Source organism: Acanthisitta chloris, unplaced genomic scaffold, assembly GCF_000695815.1.
Source record: "Acanthisitta chloris isolate BGI_N310 unplaced genomic scaffold, ASM69581v1 scaffold28250, whole genome shotgun sequence".
NCBI classification, from domain to species: domain Eukaryota; kingdom Metazoa; phylum Chordata; class Aves; order Passeriformes; family Acanthisittidae; genus Acanthisitta; species Acanthisitta chloris.
Genome location: NW_008651523.1, coordinates 9,266 through 25,205, shown reverse-complemented (window position 1 = coordinate 25,205; position 15,940 = coordinate 9,266). Strand labels below are relative to the sequence as shown.

At 42.9% G+C, this 15,940-nt stretch overlaps 1 protein-coding gene across 1 annotated transcript; it reads right to left on the bottom strand.

Annotated features, from left to right (window-relative positions):
* Window positions 1-1,103: 1,103 nt before the first annotated feature.
* On the bottom strand, window positions 1,104-15,493 carry SLC1A4 (solute carrier family 1 (glutamate/neutral amino acid transporter), member 4). The gene is made up of 7 exons (XM_009073728.1): window positions 15,455-15,493; window positions 14,275-14,337; window positions 9,040-9,206; window positions 5,990-6,223; window positions 4,616-4,810; window positions 3,045-3,179; window positions 1,104-1,338 (listed from the first exon to the last, which is right to left on the bottom strand). Exons 2-7 carry the CDS (start codon window positions 14,317-14,319, stop codon window positions 1,104-1,106), a joined length of 1,011 nt encoding a protein of 336 aa, XP_009071976.1. The 5' UTR covers window positions 14,320-14,337; window positions 15,455-15,493.
* Window positions 15,494-15,940: the final 447 nt, after the last annotated feature.

Below are 15,940 nucleotides of genomic sequence, written 5' to 3'. Positions count from 1 at the left end.
CCCTTTCAAGCCAAGACTCAAGACTTGCCTGTCATCAGTTCCCACATGATGTGTGTTCAGATATTTTACTTCCCTGTTCAATTTTGCTGGAAGAAGGATATGACTTAACTTGTTTGGACTGACCCATTAAATAAACATGAGCAGGACGTAGTGTGCTAGCCAAGGAGCATGTGTGTTTTCATGAAGGGAACTGACTTCTGAATTTATAGATGTTGTCACAGGCAAGCCTCTTTCAGACATATTTATGCTGGAACAGACCCTACATTTCTTTTAGCCCCAAAGGGATTACTTTAACAAAATTCGTGTTTCCTGTGGATTTTTTCCTTAACAGCTTGGTTAGAAGAAAGGAGAAAACCAGTCCTTGATCTGCACAAAGATCTCCTGTGTCTGTTCCCAAAGTTTGGCAGTTACTCACTAGAAGGCAGAAAAGCTGCTATGAGATGCAATGCAGTGGGGGAATGGAACAAGTCCCTATAAGCTATTAATTTGGATATGAAACCCAAAAGAAATTGAAAGAAAAAGAAAAAGCTAGTCTTAAGGACATATTTGATGTTTTTAAGGAATTGGAGAATAGGAGAGGAAGAGAAGTGGGAGGAAAATGTTGCTTCATATCATGGCTGTAATGTTTCCAGGTCAGAAAATAAATTTAAGCAACATTTTCACTCACTATGGAGTTTCTATACTACTTCTCCATTCAATCAGCAGCAAAATAAGCTTACTAATTTTCCCCTACAATAAGCACATACTGGGTTTGTCGACCTCCCCATCTCCAACCCGTATGAGCCTTTACTAAGAGAAGTCTTGTTAAACCAGAAGCCTCAATGGCTGTTTCCATATACATGTATACATGTGTGCATGTGCGACACACATACATGTACACATATGAATTATCAAAATACCATTATAAAGTGAGTGATCTTTATCAACACCCTTTCTCTGCCCACTCCACCTCCCTCCCCCTCCCCAGGGCAGCGTATTTCCAAAAGGACTGGAACAGAACACTTCGAAGAGCCATCCAGCCTTTAGTCGCAATGCAGACGTCTGGGTGCGTTGACAAGTCCCCAGGCCACCTCTAGGACAGGTCTTGACAAACGGCCTTGAGTTCACAATACTGACTCCTTGGATTCAGGATCTGCTGTACTGGTTGTGTTGGAGACTGGGTTTTTGTGGGTTACCAAAGGTGACGTTTCTGCTTCAGACTTGCTGTTAGCAACTGCTTCTATGGTGACCTCCTTTAGCTCCTGCTCTTTGTCTTTCTTTTCCTTTTCATTCAGGTAATTAAGGATGCCAGCTCCTAGGGCATCTCCTTCCACATTCACAACTGTGGTGGTTCGGTCCCTGGTTAAGATCAGAAACAAAAACCAAAGCAAGCAGGCTTTTAGTTTGAGTTACAACATGGTAAGGAGAGCTGATTCACCCCTGCTGATCCACTAACATCAGTGGGGCTGGATGAGGGAGAGGTAGTCATCCTATGTATTTTCCACAGAAGTATTATCACTACTTCAGAACTAAAAACGTGCACTGGAACTGGTTTAAGGTCAGCCAAATTGTTACCATCAACTGGCTTTGGTCTCTCAGTGGCTTGCAGCAATGGTACTAGTCTTTCTCAGGCATCCTGCTTTTCACAGCCCACCTCCTTCCTCTTCCCCTTCCCCAGGTCAGCATTTTTCAAATGCAAGTTCAGAGCAGGAAATTATTTTGGCCTTATCCAGAAAGTGACTCAGAGCACCCAGCTCTCTCTACTATAGCAACCCTTACCTTAATCCAAACATCTGCTCAAGGGGTCCTTCCAAAAGCATGCAGAGATTCCTGTGTTCTCTGCATTTCCTACTAGTAGCACTTGTCCTGATCTTTGGTCCTACACCAGTGTGCTAGGGTGTAATGGAGGAGGTTTATGGGTCACAAAGAACAATCTCTTCATGTGCCTTTTGAGACTTGCTAGTCATTCTGCAGCCTAACTTTAACATGGGCTCAACTTGTAATTGTGGTCCTCTCTGGTAATTAAACAGGTGGCATTAAAACAAGGCACAAGACCTTTCCCCTTTTGTTACCACAAGGCTGAGTTCCTTGACTAGAACAGCATTGACGAATGCTACATATTTTGAATGAAGGCAGTAAGCAAAACAAAAGACTGAGGGCAGCCCAGACTGAACGGAAGGGCAAGTTTTTCCCTCTTGCCTTCAAGCACTTACAAGTACAGCTGTGGAATGCACAGCTATTACTGTAATTCCTTAGAAAGACAGGATACAAAGGGCTAGCCACTGCTTTGCCTGTCTCTCCTGTCCTTCGGTCCCCAAGAGTTTACAGTAAGAAAGAGTCTGATGGCCCTATGAAGCTGTAGGAATATGATTATGCTCCACAGACAAGTGTTGTGTAGGAAGGGAAGGATGTAATACAGCTGCCACCTTCTCCAGACTCTGGAACTTAAGAGTCTCTTCAGCCACCCTAATTTCCACATCTGTTGTGGGAGTACACTATCTATACAGAGAGACAGGTGTTTTCAAAAAGCCATGCAGAAGGATTATGTACAGTCTAAACCAGGAACTGTCCAATAACCCATCAACTGGAGAAAAAAACATGTAAGTGGGATTCAGATCATTTGACTCATACTGACCAGTCATTTCAGACCACTACCCAACATCAACCAGATGGCTTGAAAGCAGATTATGTTTTTAAATTATCAGATCATGCTTACTCCACTAGCAGTTAAACACTAAGCAAGATGAACATGCTACAAGGAGCCTGTAGTGAGGTGGATGTCAATCTCTTCTCCCAGGTAACAAGAGAAAATAGCCTCAAGCTGTGCCAGGAGAGGTTTAGAATAGGTATTAGGAAATTCCTTTTCATGGAAAGGGCTGTAAAGTGTTGGAACAGACTACCCAGGGAAGTGGTGGAGTCACCGTCCCTGGAAGTGTTAAAAAAAAGTGTGGATATGACACTTGAGGACATGGCTTAGTGATGATCTTAAAGGTCTTTCCCAACCTTAATGATCCTATGATTGTATGTTATGCAACAGCAGATACTTTGTGGCCTGAAGCACTTACACAATCCAGTCCACGGCTAGTATCAAGGAGAGGTCATTGGTGGGCAGTCCGATGGCCTCCAGGATGATGGCAATGGTGAGGACTCCTCCAGCAGGAACCCCTGCTGCACCCACACTGGATGCAGTAGCTGTCACGCTGCAAATCAATTTGCAAGCCTGGTTAGCAGGAACTCCCAGCTCTGCTCTGCTGCACTTACACCACGCATTTCCCCGCTCTGGGAATTGTAAACGAACAGCATGGGACACGCAGATCGTTTACTTCTCAGGCAAACCCTTTCCTGCCTGCTCATGCAAAGCAATGGGTACAGAGCACAGTTGCTCAGCAGGCATCCACAGCAGTTACCAGGGCAATGGCTTAACACCATGATTGCCTTCTCAGAATAAAAAACAACCAGCACAACTCTTATCCTTCTGCCTTACTAATATACCCATTTCCAAGTCATGTGTCAGTTCCAATGCACTGAGTACCTTACATCCTACCCCAGAAGTACAAAAGTAAACCTTGCCATGCAGGGCACAGTCCCTTCTCTGTGTCTCATTTGCATTCAAACACAGACCCTAAATCAGAAGCTGGAAATCTGCAGTGAACGTGCTACAGACATGAAACCACACACCTTTTCATGTGTTGATGTCTGCAGCTGAGCTTTCCTTGGGCTGTCACTGCATAATCCTCAGGCCTGTGTTAACACCTGATTCACTAGGAGTACTGAAAGGCTAATTTTGCCATCCACAAAAAAAACCTCAAAACCCAGCCCTGCCTTAAACAGACCAACAATATAGTGGGAAATGCAATGAGGAAGGAAATAGAACCTGGCCAGGGAGGGTGAAAAAATGCCAGGAACCAGCCCTAGGAGGCATCTGGTGGATACAGGTTATGGCTGCTCAGGACAGTGAGGAGCTTGAACTCCTTGCATGATCCTCACTTAAGGAGGAACATGAAGATAATGACACTTTATGTGATATGGGACATGGGATGATATTCCAGACATGGAGTAGAAAAAATCCTAGAAAAGGAGGTAGGACTGAGGTGGTGGAGGGGATAATGGAGAAAAGCAGTTAGGAGGGGAACAATGATGGGTCTGGTCAGGAAAGCCAGCAGTATGATGGTAGGAAGGGCAGAGGTAAGCAGGAGCAGAGTCTTTAGTATGCAATTGATGCATAAGGAACTGAGGAGCTGGCAGGATGATTTTCTAAGACATCCAGATAGGGAATCAGGGGCTGCTTTCTGGGTAGAGCAGCATGCTCATTACCCAGCCTAATGGTGACTGGAGGATAGAGGAGTGAGATGCTTAAGGAAGGAGAGGAATCATGTGAGAAACAGCTTTAAACAGCTCAAAATCTGTTTCAGAATTACCCTCCCAGGTTCCACCTTTTATCAAATCGAGATTCTGGCAAATCTTATAAAGGTTTAAAGACTCCATCCTTTAATCACCCTATAATTATGTTTCATAGCAGTCTGTAAGTTTTAGGTCAGAGATATGGAATGCAAACTGCTAGTTATTAACAAAGGGACCACAGGCTTGCATGTGTCTGGGGGCCAGGAGGCTGTGGTTGCAATAGCAAGCAACTTACAGAATTGTGAAGATCTGCCCAGGGTTGAGGTTGACGTTGTTCAGCTGAGCAATAAACACAGTTGCCATGCACTGAAAAATAGCAGCTCCATCCATGTTTACAGTGGCCCCAATAGGAAGGATAAACCTGCTGATCCTCTTGTCGACTTTGTTGTTCTGCTCAATACACTTGATCATTGATGGGAGAGTGGCTGAACTAGAAACAGAGCGCAGAGAGAAATCAAACACAAAGCATCAGGGTGCACTGAATGACCAGTTACTGTCATGGCTTTCATGTTCCTAACATGCTGCAGACAGGACTGTCAAGACAACAATGCCACTTTTTAGTCCCTCTCTGTCATGACAGCAATGAGGGACCCTCCTTGTTGAGTCTTGAGCAGTGGTATTTAATAATCTGCTTCCCATCCAGAAATAGCTGACAAGGACTCTGATCTTCCAGAAGCAAGAACTCATGAACACAGTATGCAGTGTCACAAGGCTGTGGAATGATCAAGTCTCAAACCACAAAAATACACCAACAGATGCCAGTATTGCAGGGGCAGTTGGAACTAGATGATCTTTTAAGGTCCCTTCCAACCCAAACCATTCTATGATTCTATGATAATATAAGCACAACAGATACAACATCAATCTCTGTTAATGTTGTACTGGTACCTTCTCAAATAAACAGAAAAATAATTAAAAAAGAAAATCACTGTTGGATTTATTTCTTGCATTATAAATTACATGCTTCAGTCATATATATATCTATATATTCATACATAGTAGGAGAGAGTTTATGAATAGTACTTCATCTCCTGTGACAGACATACATTTGCTTTTGGAGATGACCTGGAATGATTTTATATAGTTATGTTATTTGATCATGTGTTTGTCCTGGAGGAAAGTGTAAATGATATGCTTGATAGTTTGGTTATGATAAATAAAAGCTGATCAGGCCAGATGTCTGAAATTGATCATGTTATATCCTTTACTCTTGCAAAATTAGTCTAAACTTGTTCCAGGTCCTTCTGAACTTACAGATGTAAACTTCTCAGGACAAAGTCCCTCACTACTGACCCTCATTTTACTTAAAATTGAAAGGATAGCTGCAGGATTTTTTTAAGGCAATTACTCTTGCCTTTTTTTTCCCCAAATATTTCCAACTCAGCATCATGCTACAATCCCAATATTTTGAGGAACTGTTTTCAACAGCTGATTATCAGCAATGTGCTGTGTGGCAAGCAGCTGACAGCAGTGAGACTCTCCACGCTCAGAAGTCTCTTTTTGAAATCTCAGGATCAATATTCACACCTAAGATTAAAACTAGATACAACCAGTTTACAGTGACAAATATAGCCAGGCCTATAATCCCAAAAGAAATACAGAAACCCACCTGGAGCAAGTGGCAAAAGCAGTGGCAAGTGGCGTGATAAGTCCTAAGAGAAAACGATAAGGATTTTGACGTGTGGCTGCAAAATAAATAAGTGGCAGAATGATTCCTCCATGGATGAAGTGGCCCAGAATAGAGGCGAAGATGTATTTTCCCAGACTGGTCACCAAAAGCACGATATCTTCCATTTCCACAATCTTGCTCCCAACAAGGAACATAATGCCAATAGGTACATACCTGTGTAAACAAAATACTGCCCGTCAATAAGTACAAAGAAAAAGCCTTGGAAAACATGCCATTTTCTGTCCTGGAGATAACATTCTTCTAAAGAATGTTATCTTCTAACAGTCTTCTAAAGACCTGCTGAAGGGTAGCTCCATATTCACCATGCACTCAGGTGAGTCAAACTTCAAGGCTTCTCTAACACTCTTGCTTGGTGGATGGCAAGCAGCCAAACTGAAAACGATCTGTTCACTTATGCCCTCAAAGACACAGCTAGGAGAGTGCCAAAGGGAAGCTGAAATGCTGGCAGAAGCTACTAGGACAAGACACCAGTGTGGAGCTTGAGGGAGGAAGGCGCACAAAGACCTAAACCTAAAGTTGCTGCTGAAGGGATGGCAGATGGAAAGAAAGAAAGAAAAAGGAGCAGTATCATGTCACTGAAGCAGAGAAAGGGATGGAAGAGTTGGGTCTTACACATGCAGAAACTACCAGCACAAGTATGAAGTTAGGTCATTAAAGTCATACTGGGTGCCGACATACCCAGTGTAGGAAAAAGCTATGCGCATACCGGAGAGCTCAGCCAAAGGCTGCTGATGCACAAGCCAAAAATAGCAATTAACTCTGCTATTTGCTCACAAAGGACTAAATTAAATGATCAGGCTTCCAGAGCTTCCCTCAAACCAACAGCCAGGCACACATACACATCCATGCCTCCCATCTAGAAACATGCCACATCAGCTTTTGTTTGAGGTTTCCTTTGTCAAGAGCACTTGGAGCTGCTCCAGGGAAATGGGCCACCTGCAGGCCACAGACACGCCTCTGGTCCCAATTCTGGTCTGGGAACAGCCCTGAAAAGGTAGAACTGCCCTTGCACCAACAGCACAACAACTCTAAAAGAACTGCATGAATTACTTCAGGCCCAGGGTCAGTTCCTTCAGAAGGTCTGCTTGGGATGTCTGTGCCTGAAGTACCTCTGCTGATGCTGTCCACTCTCCATCCATTTCTGCTTCTAAGATTAAGAAATACTACCAGATCATCCAGCTCCCCAAAACCCTGCCCCAGGCACACATGTGACTACAAAAGATTTGTCTGTACATCCCAGGAATAAAGAATCCAATGCCCACATTTAGAGAAGCTGATTGTGGAGTCAGGACAAACCTCAGAAGGTTTAGTTAAGCATGCAAAGGTTTGGAAAGGTGGGCAAGCCTTAAGGTTGCTCAGATCACTTACTTCTTACTAGCCTGCCCCTCCCTCAGTGCTTCTGCAGCTTCTCTGTTCCATGCAGAGAGCATCTCCATATATCCCAGATCCATGTGAGAATACTCTCTCTGCCCTCCCTTGGCCAAATCTCTCGGGGGCCTGTTGAACATTCCCCACTTAGCCTCTGCAATTCTGCCACGTACTGCCTTTGAGCTGTTTCTGAGCACCCCAATTAGCCAGACCCAGCTGAGCACCTGTCCTGCACAAGCTCTGCAAACATGAACACTGGATTCAGAGCTGAGACTGGATTCCTCCCCTCAAAGAGGGAGGCTGGAGAGGAAGGAACTAAAAGTTGAGACCAAACTGCTGCTAAACATGAGGAGTGGCCATTGAACAGGACTAGATACAACCTCAAGCTACCTTTTCTCTTGGTAGTATGATTTCACCCATTTCAAAGTGTCCTTTGGGAAGTACATGCAGCTTGACAGATTTTGAATAAATACCAGGAAGACATGAGAGCCTTAAGGAAGGAAAGAGAACAAGTAAGGGCTTATGGTGCTCTGCAGTGTTAAGAGTCAGCAGTGGTCCCAATAATCCACAAAGTAAAGGATTACATACCAACTGATTGGCTTGCAGTGCTAGCACTGTAATAAGCTGAATACAAGAGCTGCCTCTTATCAGCATTCAGTGTCCAAGGAATTACACTCAAGAGCAAAAAACTTAAGCTGCTTTGAGCCTTTGAAATTTTCAATCCCTTATGACAGCAACTAACACAGAGATCTGCCTGTGTAAAATCAGGTGTTTTGTTAAAACCTTTCTACTTCTTAGAGAGAGGAAAACAGTAGGAATGAAAAATGCAGAATGGAGAAATAAACCCTCTGCTAAGGTATGTTTATAGCTTTTTCAGCAGCTTTGGAAAGGCAGTGAGAAATGTCCCACCGTTCATTTGTTTGCTAGCTATCCTTATGAATATTTTTAATTTTGCACATGAGGTATTAGCACTGTTGGTTTCACACCAGCAGTCTAGATCCATCCAGCTGCACAAGGACACCATGACACTGCTCTAAGGCCCAGATTCATCCTACCTGACAGAAAACCTGGTCAGGAGGCTGGTCCTACCCCAGCTTAGGTGGCCTGAATCCCTCTCTAGAGGTGCCTGCCTCCTTCAAGGCCGGCTTCTTGCCTAGCAAGAAAGTTCAGTGCACTCCAGTTCCTAACATACAGACTTTTTTTGGTGCCAAAAGCTTTGTGAGATTGGTCAAAGTAACATTCACCCCATAAACATGTCTAGACTCCAAGGAAGTAAGTGAAATTTGCTCATTAACAGGCAAAATAAACAATCAGCCTTAGGAAAAAGAAAGCTTTCATTCTGCTAAAAAATCAAAAAGAAGTCCTGGAGAGAATTTCTAAGCAATCCTCTGAAGTTTTTCAGAGTGACATCTAAGCTATTAGTGACCGTCTAATTACAGGGCACAAGCAAGAAGAAATGAGCCCATCATGTGATACCATAATGTTCACTTTAGCTATGCTGAGCAATTTGGTAGGAAAAGGCCAGATGGATAGAGAAATGGTGAGTTTCCTGAACTAAGCATAATACTGTACTGCAGATGCATCTGCAGTAACACACTTACCACATAATCCAGGAAACCAAGACCATAGTAGCCTCATTGAACGAATTAAAGAAGCGAATCAGATCTTCCCCCTCCTGGCCAAGCTTCTTCAGCGCCACTCCTAAAACCAGAGCAAACAGCACCAGTCCCAGGATATTCATCCCCTCAATCTCAGTACCAACAGGGATCTGTAGAGACAAAAAAGGAAGGCTTGTTAGATGTGAGATCAGCACAAAATCTAACAGAAGGGTCACCTCATTTTGTTGCTGCCTGATTGATCTGAAATCAACATGCAGGGCCCATTTTGGGCAGGAAGAATCTATTTTGTTAAAGAGAACCAAACAAGATCTGGATGCAGTTCAGATACAAACCTCCCCAGCTATGAGCTGACCTGGATTCACGGGAGAAGGAAAGGGCCTGCCACTACCTCCCCTTGTGCCCTTCAATGTGATATGTGTGTTCTCAGTGACCTGAACAAGTAAACCTCCTCAGTTTACTCAGGATTTTAGTGTATCACTTTAGAGATATCAAGGTGAAAACCATGAGAAAACAACCAACTTTATGAAGCAGAAAGGGAGAAGGGCAGAGAAAGGCAGAAAACTGTGGCAACCTATTCATTCATCTGTCATGTCAGCTATGGGAGATACAGAGAGAACAGAAGAGATACTTGTTATCCTTCTCAGAAATCACATCACTGCATGGTAAAAGCAAGAGGATAAAAACAGGATCCACCTATTGACAAAGAGTAGTCTCCTCACAGGTCTGCTCTGCTAGTCGTTCACGGTGTTTCTCAAAGAGAGCTGGAGACTGTTTGGCAACATAGTATAGTACAAACTGAATGGATGTTCTTGTGGCTACATAAAAATATAATTGTTTTGACAAACTGGGAGTTTTTTTCTCCCCAACTTGGCAGTACAAGCTCAACATGTCAAACTGTTGTTTTATTTGGAAGCGCTTCTATAACAGATGAGGTTTGTGTACAAGTTTTCGCCTTCTGGCTAGTTTAAGTGGACAATAGCTCAATGCAAGGAAAGAAAAATATATTCCGAGCTAAAACCTTGAAATGAATATTGACTAAAGAACTTGGGATACTGATCTGCTAAATCTGATAAAACCAGCCTACTTGAGATGATGTTTTTTCTGGAAGCAAACTGCTGAACTGGACTGTTGCTCAATGGCAGGTGGAAACAAAGTACTGCAGGGAAGAAGATAAAACATAAACTATACACAAAAGCAGGAAGGGGAAACTGCTGTTAACAACAAGTTTACAAACAGTGAAGGTGTTGACTTTTTTTATTTGCTAGCTAAAAAACAATTAGATACAGGATCTGCAATTTTTAAGTGCCTGCTCCAGGCTAAGCTGCCCCTCCTATTGATTTGATTTCCAATTGAAAGAACTGAAAAGATGGACACATACTAAGCACAAAGCAGTGTATCTCCAGAGATGTCCGAAGAAATGTGCCATTTTCCACACAGTGACCCGTCTCAGTTTGGATAGTTTTGGCTCTATTTTGTTTTGTGTGTCTGAAAGACCCAAACTCTTCCGTGCTTAGAAAAGTTAGACAAAAATATCCTAAAATCACTGAATACTCTTTTGGTTTGGTTCTCATCCTAAAAAAAAAAAAAAAAATTTATATCAAAATCTACTATGGAACATAAATTCAGTATTTCAAGTTGCTGAACTCAAAACATTCTGACCTGGATGTTAGTGGGAGGGAATTTAATTATGTGTCTGAAGCCCAGCAACCTGCTACCTTTTGGGCTTCTCAGAAATCTAGCCTCAGAACGAGGCAGAAGTACACCAAATCTGCAAGAGGATTGCTCAAGCTTCCCAGCAGCTGTATAGGGAATATGGGATCACAGAGCAGGACAGAGCTTGGGAGCCACACAGAAGAACCAGGGTCAGAGCTCCTAGGGCTTAATTTGGAAGGTCAATTGCCTGACTAAAGTACAGAGCTCTTCTAGGTCATTCAGTCCCCAAAAGCATCAGACACTCCTTCTTCAGAGCCATGGGTGCCAAAGGCACCTAAAGGAGGGCAAGAGACAGTAGCATCTCCAGCTGGCCACAGCCAGGACACAGGCGGGTCCTTTCATCTAAACCTTCACAGTGCCCTACTGTGCATAAGTTGGCCAATTCTCTTCAAACTCTATACCTCTCCAGAATGATGATAAATGGTTTTCTTTCACCCTCAGAGATGTCTCTCTCCACCTTGCTCTCAGCATTGTGATCACTGCTCCTGCTGTTTTCCAAGTGCTCACACTTACTAGCCCTTCAAGCCTAGGTCTTGTGATCTGGGGACTCCTGACTTCTTGGTGACTGGAGGGAGGACTCTGTACACAGCTACCCAAAAAACTTCTTAGCTATCCACTGTCATCCTGTCCCCACTTTCAGGTCTTGCTCTCTCTTTTCTCTCTCTTGAGCGAATTTCTTTACAACACACAATATTCACCACCGACTCTCATCCCTGCAGATGTAGGCAGAAGATGCATCACTTGCACAGAGTAGTAACTTACTGCAAGAAATTTCTCCCTGCAAATCAAGGGGATGATCTGCAGCATCCAGGGAATTTCACCTCCTTGCAGCACAATATGGAATGAATCCAGCAGTGAATCCTCAGCAGAAGATGCTCTCAATCCCAGCCTCTAAAACTGGCAGATGCTGAGCAGTCTTTTTGTGCTCTCACAGAAGAGTGCATCATCCCAAAGGGGCTGCCAAACCAAGGAGCATTGTGGACACCAAACAAAAACAGCTTTAATGAGAACTTTGTTCCTAGACAAACTATGGGACATGTTATTGTTTGCTTGAAATTCTGTGTTCTGCTAGGAATATTCATGGAGTTCTTCTGGTCTTTGAACTTCTCTGAAGATCCTATTGTTTTTTAGCTCTTGAAACAAAATGCTTATCAAGGAAACAACTGCTGACATTGAACTGTCCCAGTAGTAGGTGGCTGAAAAGAAAATGCAGCCATGTGATGTGAGGAAGAAGAGTAACCACTGGTTTGTGTATTTTTACTGCTGCCACAAGAGGAACCGAGTCGCCCCCAGACTCCCTATGCTGCAGATGGGGAATTGTGTTAGTCTGTGCCCCAGGAAGCCTTGCTGCCAAAGCAACTGAGAGGATGTAGCCATAAAAGCTGGGTAAACATGAGGTGAGCACGTGAAACAACAAAAAGGACGTGGCTGAGCAAACATCTACGTGCCCCACTATTCATTTAATCAGCAAGAGAAGACAGGGCCTATTAATCAGTGTTGGGGGGGGGAAATCTAATCAATGGAAAATTTTGCTCCACACTATACATATGGAAGGTTTAATAAAAACATTTCTCCTCTTCAATCAAGTATTCTGCTGATGAGAGAAAAAATAGCTAAGAACATTATCTTCTTTCCCTGGAACTAAGCTTCTATCACTATGATATCCAAGATCACACTCTTCCTTTCCAAACTTCATCCTCATCTGTCCATTAATACTATGGTCAGACCAATCCTGAAACTGAGCTAACAAAACTGAGATGATGCTTTCCTTTAATTTGGTCCTTCATCCCTAGAGACAGTAGGGCGTCTTCTGGAATTAACAAAGATCAGCTCTGGTTTCACTCCAACAACTGAAGAAATGGTTTGGAAAAGTAATAGCAGAAATAACCTTTACATCATAACTGTTGGCAAAAACAGGCAGCAGTGACAAATTCAGAATATTTTTTCTGGTATTACATCGAGCAGGAGACTGATAAGCAGGAAAAAAGAAAGAAGAAAAATGAAAAATAATCTTGTATTTTAAATTGGCAAAAGATGCATTCTTATCTCTTAAGGGAGAGTGATGACTCTGAACAAGCATTAAAGAAATACTTGACAGCCAAGACTCCGTCCATGGATATGGTTAGCCTTAATCCATGCTTGGTTGCTAAGGAGCACCTATCAAACTTGACACTGAGGATGCATAAAAGAGGTTTATTCTCCTTTCATTGACCCTTGCTTAAATGCAAAAAAACTCCACACTCAAAACACACAAATCTAACTGCAGATCGTTACAGCTTTTTGCACTGAACTTATTTTTTAAGAGCACGAAGCTGCAAGGGGCATGTACTGCCCCAGGACATGATGGCATGAAAAGAGAAAGTGCTCTTTTGGGATCATGTGACCTTTCCACAGTCATTGCTGCACACCCGTGTCAGATGGGGTGAGTGAGGATCTGGGCTAATGCAATCTAACAGGCATGGGCAGAGCGCGAGTGAATGGATCTGCCTTCACCCCCACTGCAACCGCTCGCTGTGTGCCATCAGGCTTCTAGGCAAGGGATAACTCTTCCTCTGCTCAGCTCATGCATCATCCATGTCACCTGTCAGCCTGTCTCCAGGGCTGGTGAAAGCATCAGCTGAAAGCAGAGCTCGTAAACACTGTTCTGCATCACCTGCTCACATGCCAGGCATGGTGAGGAGCAGGGAATGAAGGCAGTACTGCCTGTGCTTGGGGATATGCTTCAGAGTCCCTCTGGATGAGCATAAACTGCTTTTTCCTTGATGGTTTTACAAACTGGTGGGCAAGCCCCAGCTGAGCCCTTCCATGTTAAATGCAAACATTACAAGTCTCTTGCCCTAAGGGCATTCAAATCATATTAAAAACCTAGTAACCCAACATCTGATACTGATCTCAGTCAGAATGAGCCTGAGGAAAAGAAAAAAACCCTGAAAGTAATTTGAAAAAAAAGCCCAAAGCACATTTGGAGCTCCTTATTTGGAGCAAGGCAACACCTTGCAGTCGGTTTCATAGCATGCTGTTTGTAAGACAACAGTAATTACTGATGGCCCTGTAATGTCTTGGCTATGGCCAGTAACAAATATGTTTGATAGCCCTGTGCTGCAGCAGAGATGTCACTCCATAGGATACAGAACATCTCGGGAAGTCCTACGAGCTACATATGGAAGATCTGCCTCATCTACACCTACAAATTAGTTTTCTTTTTGACACTATTGCAACTGCAGCCCATTTGTAATGGTCTGTCTTTAATTTATACTCCTTCAAACCACTTGTTACTGCTTCAAGCAAAACTTCAGCATCAGATCAGCTGAGCCCAACTCTCGTCTCCAGCATAGCTCTCTGTTGTGGCTGTGGGTAACTCATCTGGTTTGTGTGTGTCTCAGTGCCAGGCAAAGAAAAGTACTTGTTTCTTTTCAATGACTGCTGGAAAGGATTGAAGACTGCAAAGTAGTCAGATATTAAAGCTGACAAATATTCGTTTAAAAACCTAGGAAGTGACCTTACCTTTTCCCACGTGACATTTCCAGAGGTAGTGTTTCTGAGCAGCATCTTATATTCTGTTGCATACTGCAGGTAAGAAAAAAACCACAACTAAACCCAGAAAAATGGTAAGGCAAGCATTAAAATTGTCAGTAAAATATCTAAAATCTAGGGCAACAAATTTCTTTGATAAATATGCCAGACACCTTGCAAAAGCAGGGCACTTCGTTGGGCTTGCTTTCTTCAAATATAAAACAAGGGAAAGAAAAGCCTTCCAATTCCCTGTGACAAGAGCAGCATAGAGGAATAGAGGACTGCTTTATTTCATCCCTGAACACACAGAACACTGACACTCGAGGCATCACAGAATATCCTTTTCTTAGTGTTATTTTTGTACTGCTTCTGTTTTTACTCAGGGAATATTGACTTGCACTGTATTATGTATTCACTCAAAATGGAAATAGACTTTAAGAGTTTAACCTTGTTTTTGAGATAAAAGCAAACCCAATGAAGGCAAAAGCTATTACTGTGCTCCTGTATCACAGAGAATCACTCTGCCCCATAGCAATATTCTAAACACTGTCTATCCTGACATCTAAAACTAGCAATGAGAGTTAAATCAAATCTTTTTGGAGCCCTACAGCTCCTGTCCATCAGTTTAAGCCACACTATGTTCTGGTGCTAGTTACCATCCTACCACATATAGCCTCTGTTGGAAGAGAAGCCAGGCTGAGTAATTAATCCAGCAAGGGATATAATGGAAAATACTGAATAAAAACAACAGGTAATGCTTACACACATGGGAGCCTAGGAACCTTGTCTTTTCTGAGCCCAGCTCTAAACTATGTATGTAATATTTTCCAGCTAGCTCCTGCAAAGTGGTAAGCAACCTAGCACCAAGCAGAGCTGCCACAGCTGCCCAACATATAACCCAAAGCTTAAACTTTAAAAATTACTTTTGGTGGAGGTACAAAAGACAGGTTTTGAATATGCTTTTGTTTGAGGAGTATTTTTCAAAATCAAACCATTTACCACAGGAGTTGTATGTCTGATTACATGATGTGCTTTTAAAAATCCCACCTGCTATAAGTAAATTGACTTCTGGTAATTTCTACACCCCCTTTCTAGTCCTCTTTCAAATAAAGAACAGTCACTTGTCTGCCTGTGCACTGTAGCTCTTGTCCAAAGGCCACATATATCTTACCGTTCGGAAAGCTGCAGTCACAAGATTTGAAGGAAACAGGTTCCTGAAAAAGACAAACAAGAAAATGAAATATTTATTGAACTTCTAGATGAATGCACAAGGGCGTTTTACTCTCAGAAACTGAATTCCTTTTGCAAAGGCAAGCATAATGGCACTAGCGAGGTATGTAGTACAGAAAATACTGTGGCAGCATAGAGCAGATGTCTTGCTACATCTCCAGAAGTGTGAATGCCATCTTCTCTTGCTCACATCGGAAGGTGCCTTCTTGTCTGCCACACCTACTAGCTAACACACCCATCAGCCAGTGGCTACAGAAACTGGCTTGGCCACACCAGCTGCAGCAAGAGCTTATGGCCTCCAGTGTCAGGCAGATTTTAACATCACTCATGTGATTACACTGGAACAAAGCATTAACATGAAGGACAATCCAATCAGCAAAATCCACTTAAGAGAATGACTTAACCCTTCAACACAAAAAGGTCAGCT

Excerpts from the sequence above, each read along its gene's own strand:
- SLC1A4 (XM_009073728.1), bottom strand. The coding sequence starts at position 14,319 with ATGCTGCTCAGAAACACTACCTCTGGAAATGTCACGTGGGAAAAG. Across the intron at positions 3,180-4,615 it reads GGGCAGATCTTCACAATTCT|CGTGACAGCTACTGCATCCA; the intron begins GTAAGTTGCTTG and ends ATTGATTTGCAG. Across the intron at positions 1,339-3,044 it reads CTAGCCGTGGACTGGATTGT|GGACCGAACCACCACAGTTG; the intron begins GTAAGTGCTTCA and ends GATCTTAACCAG.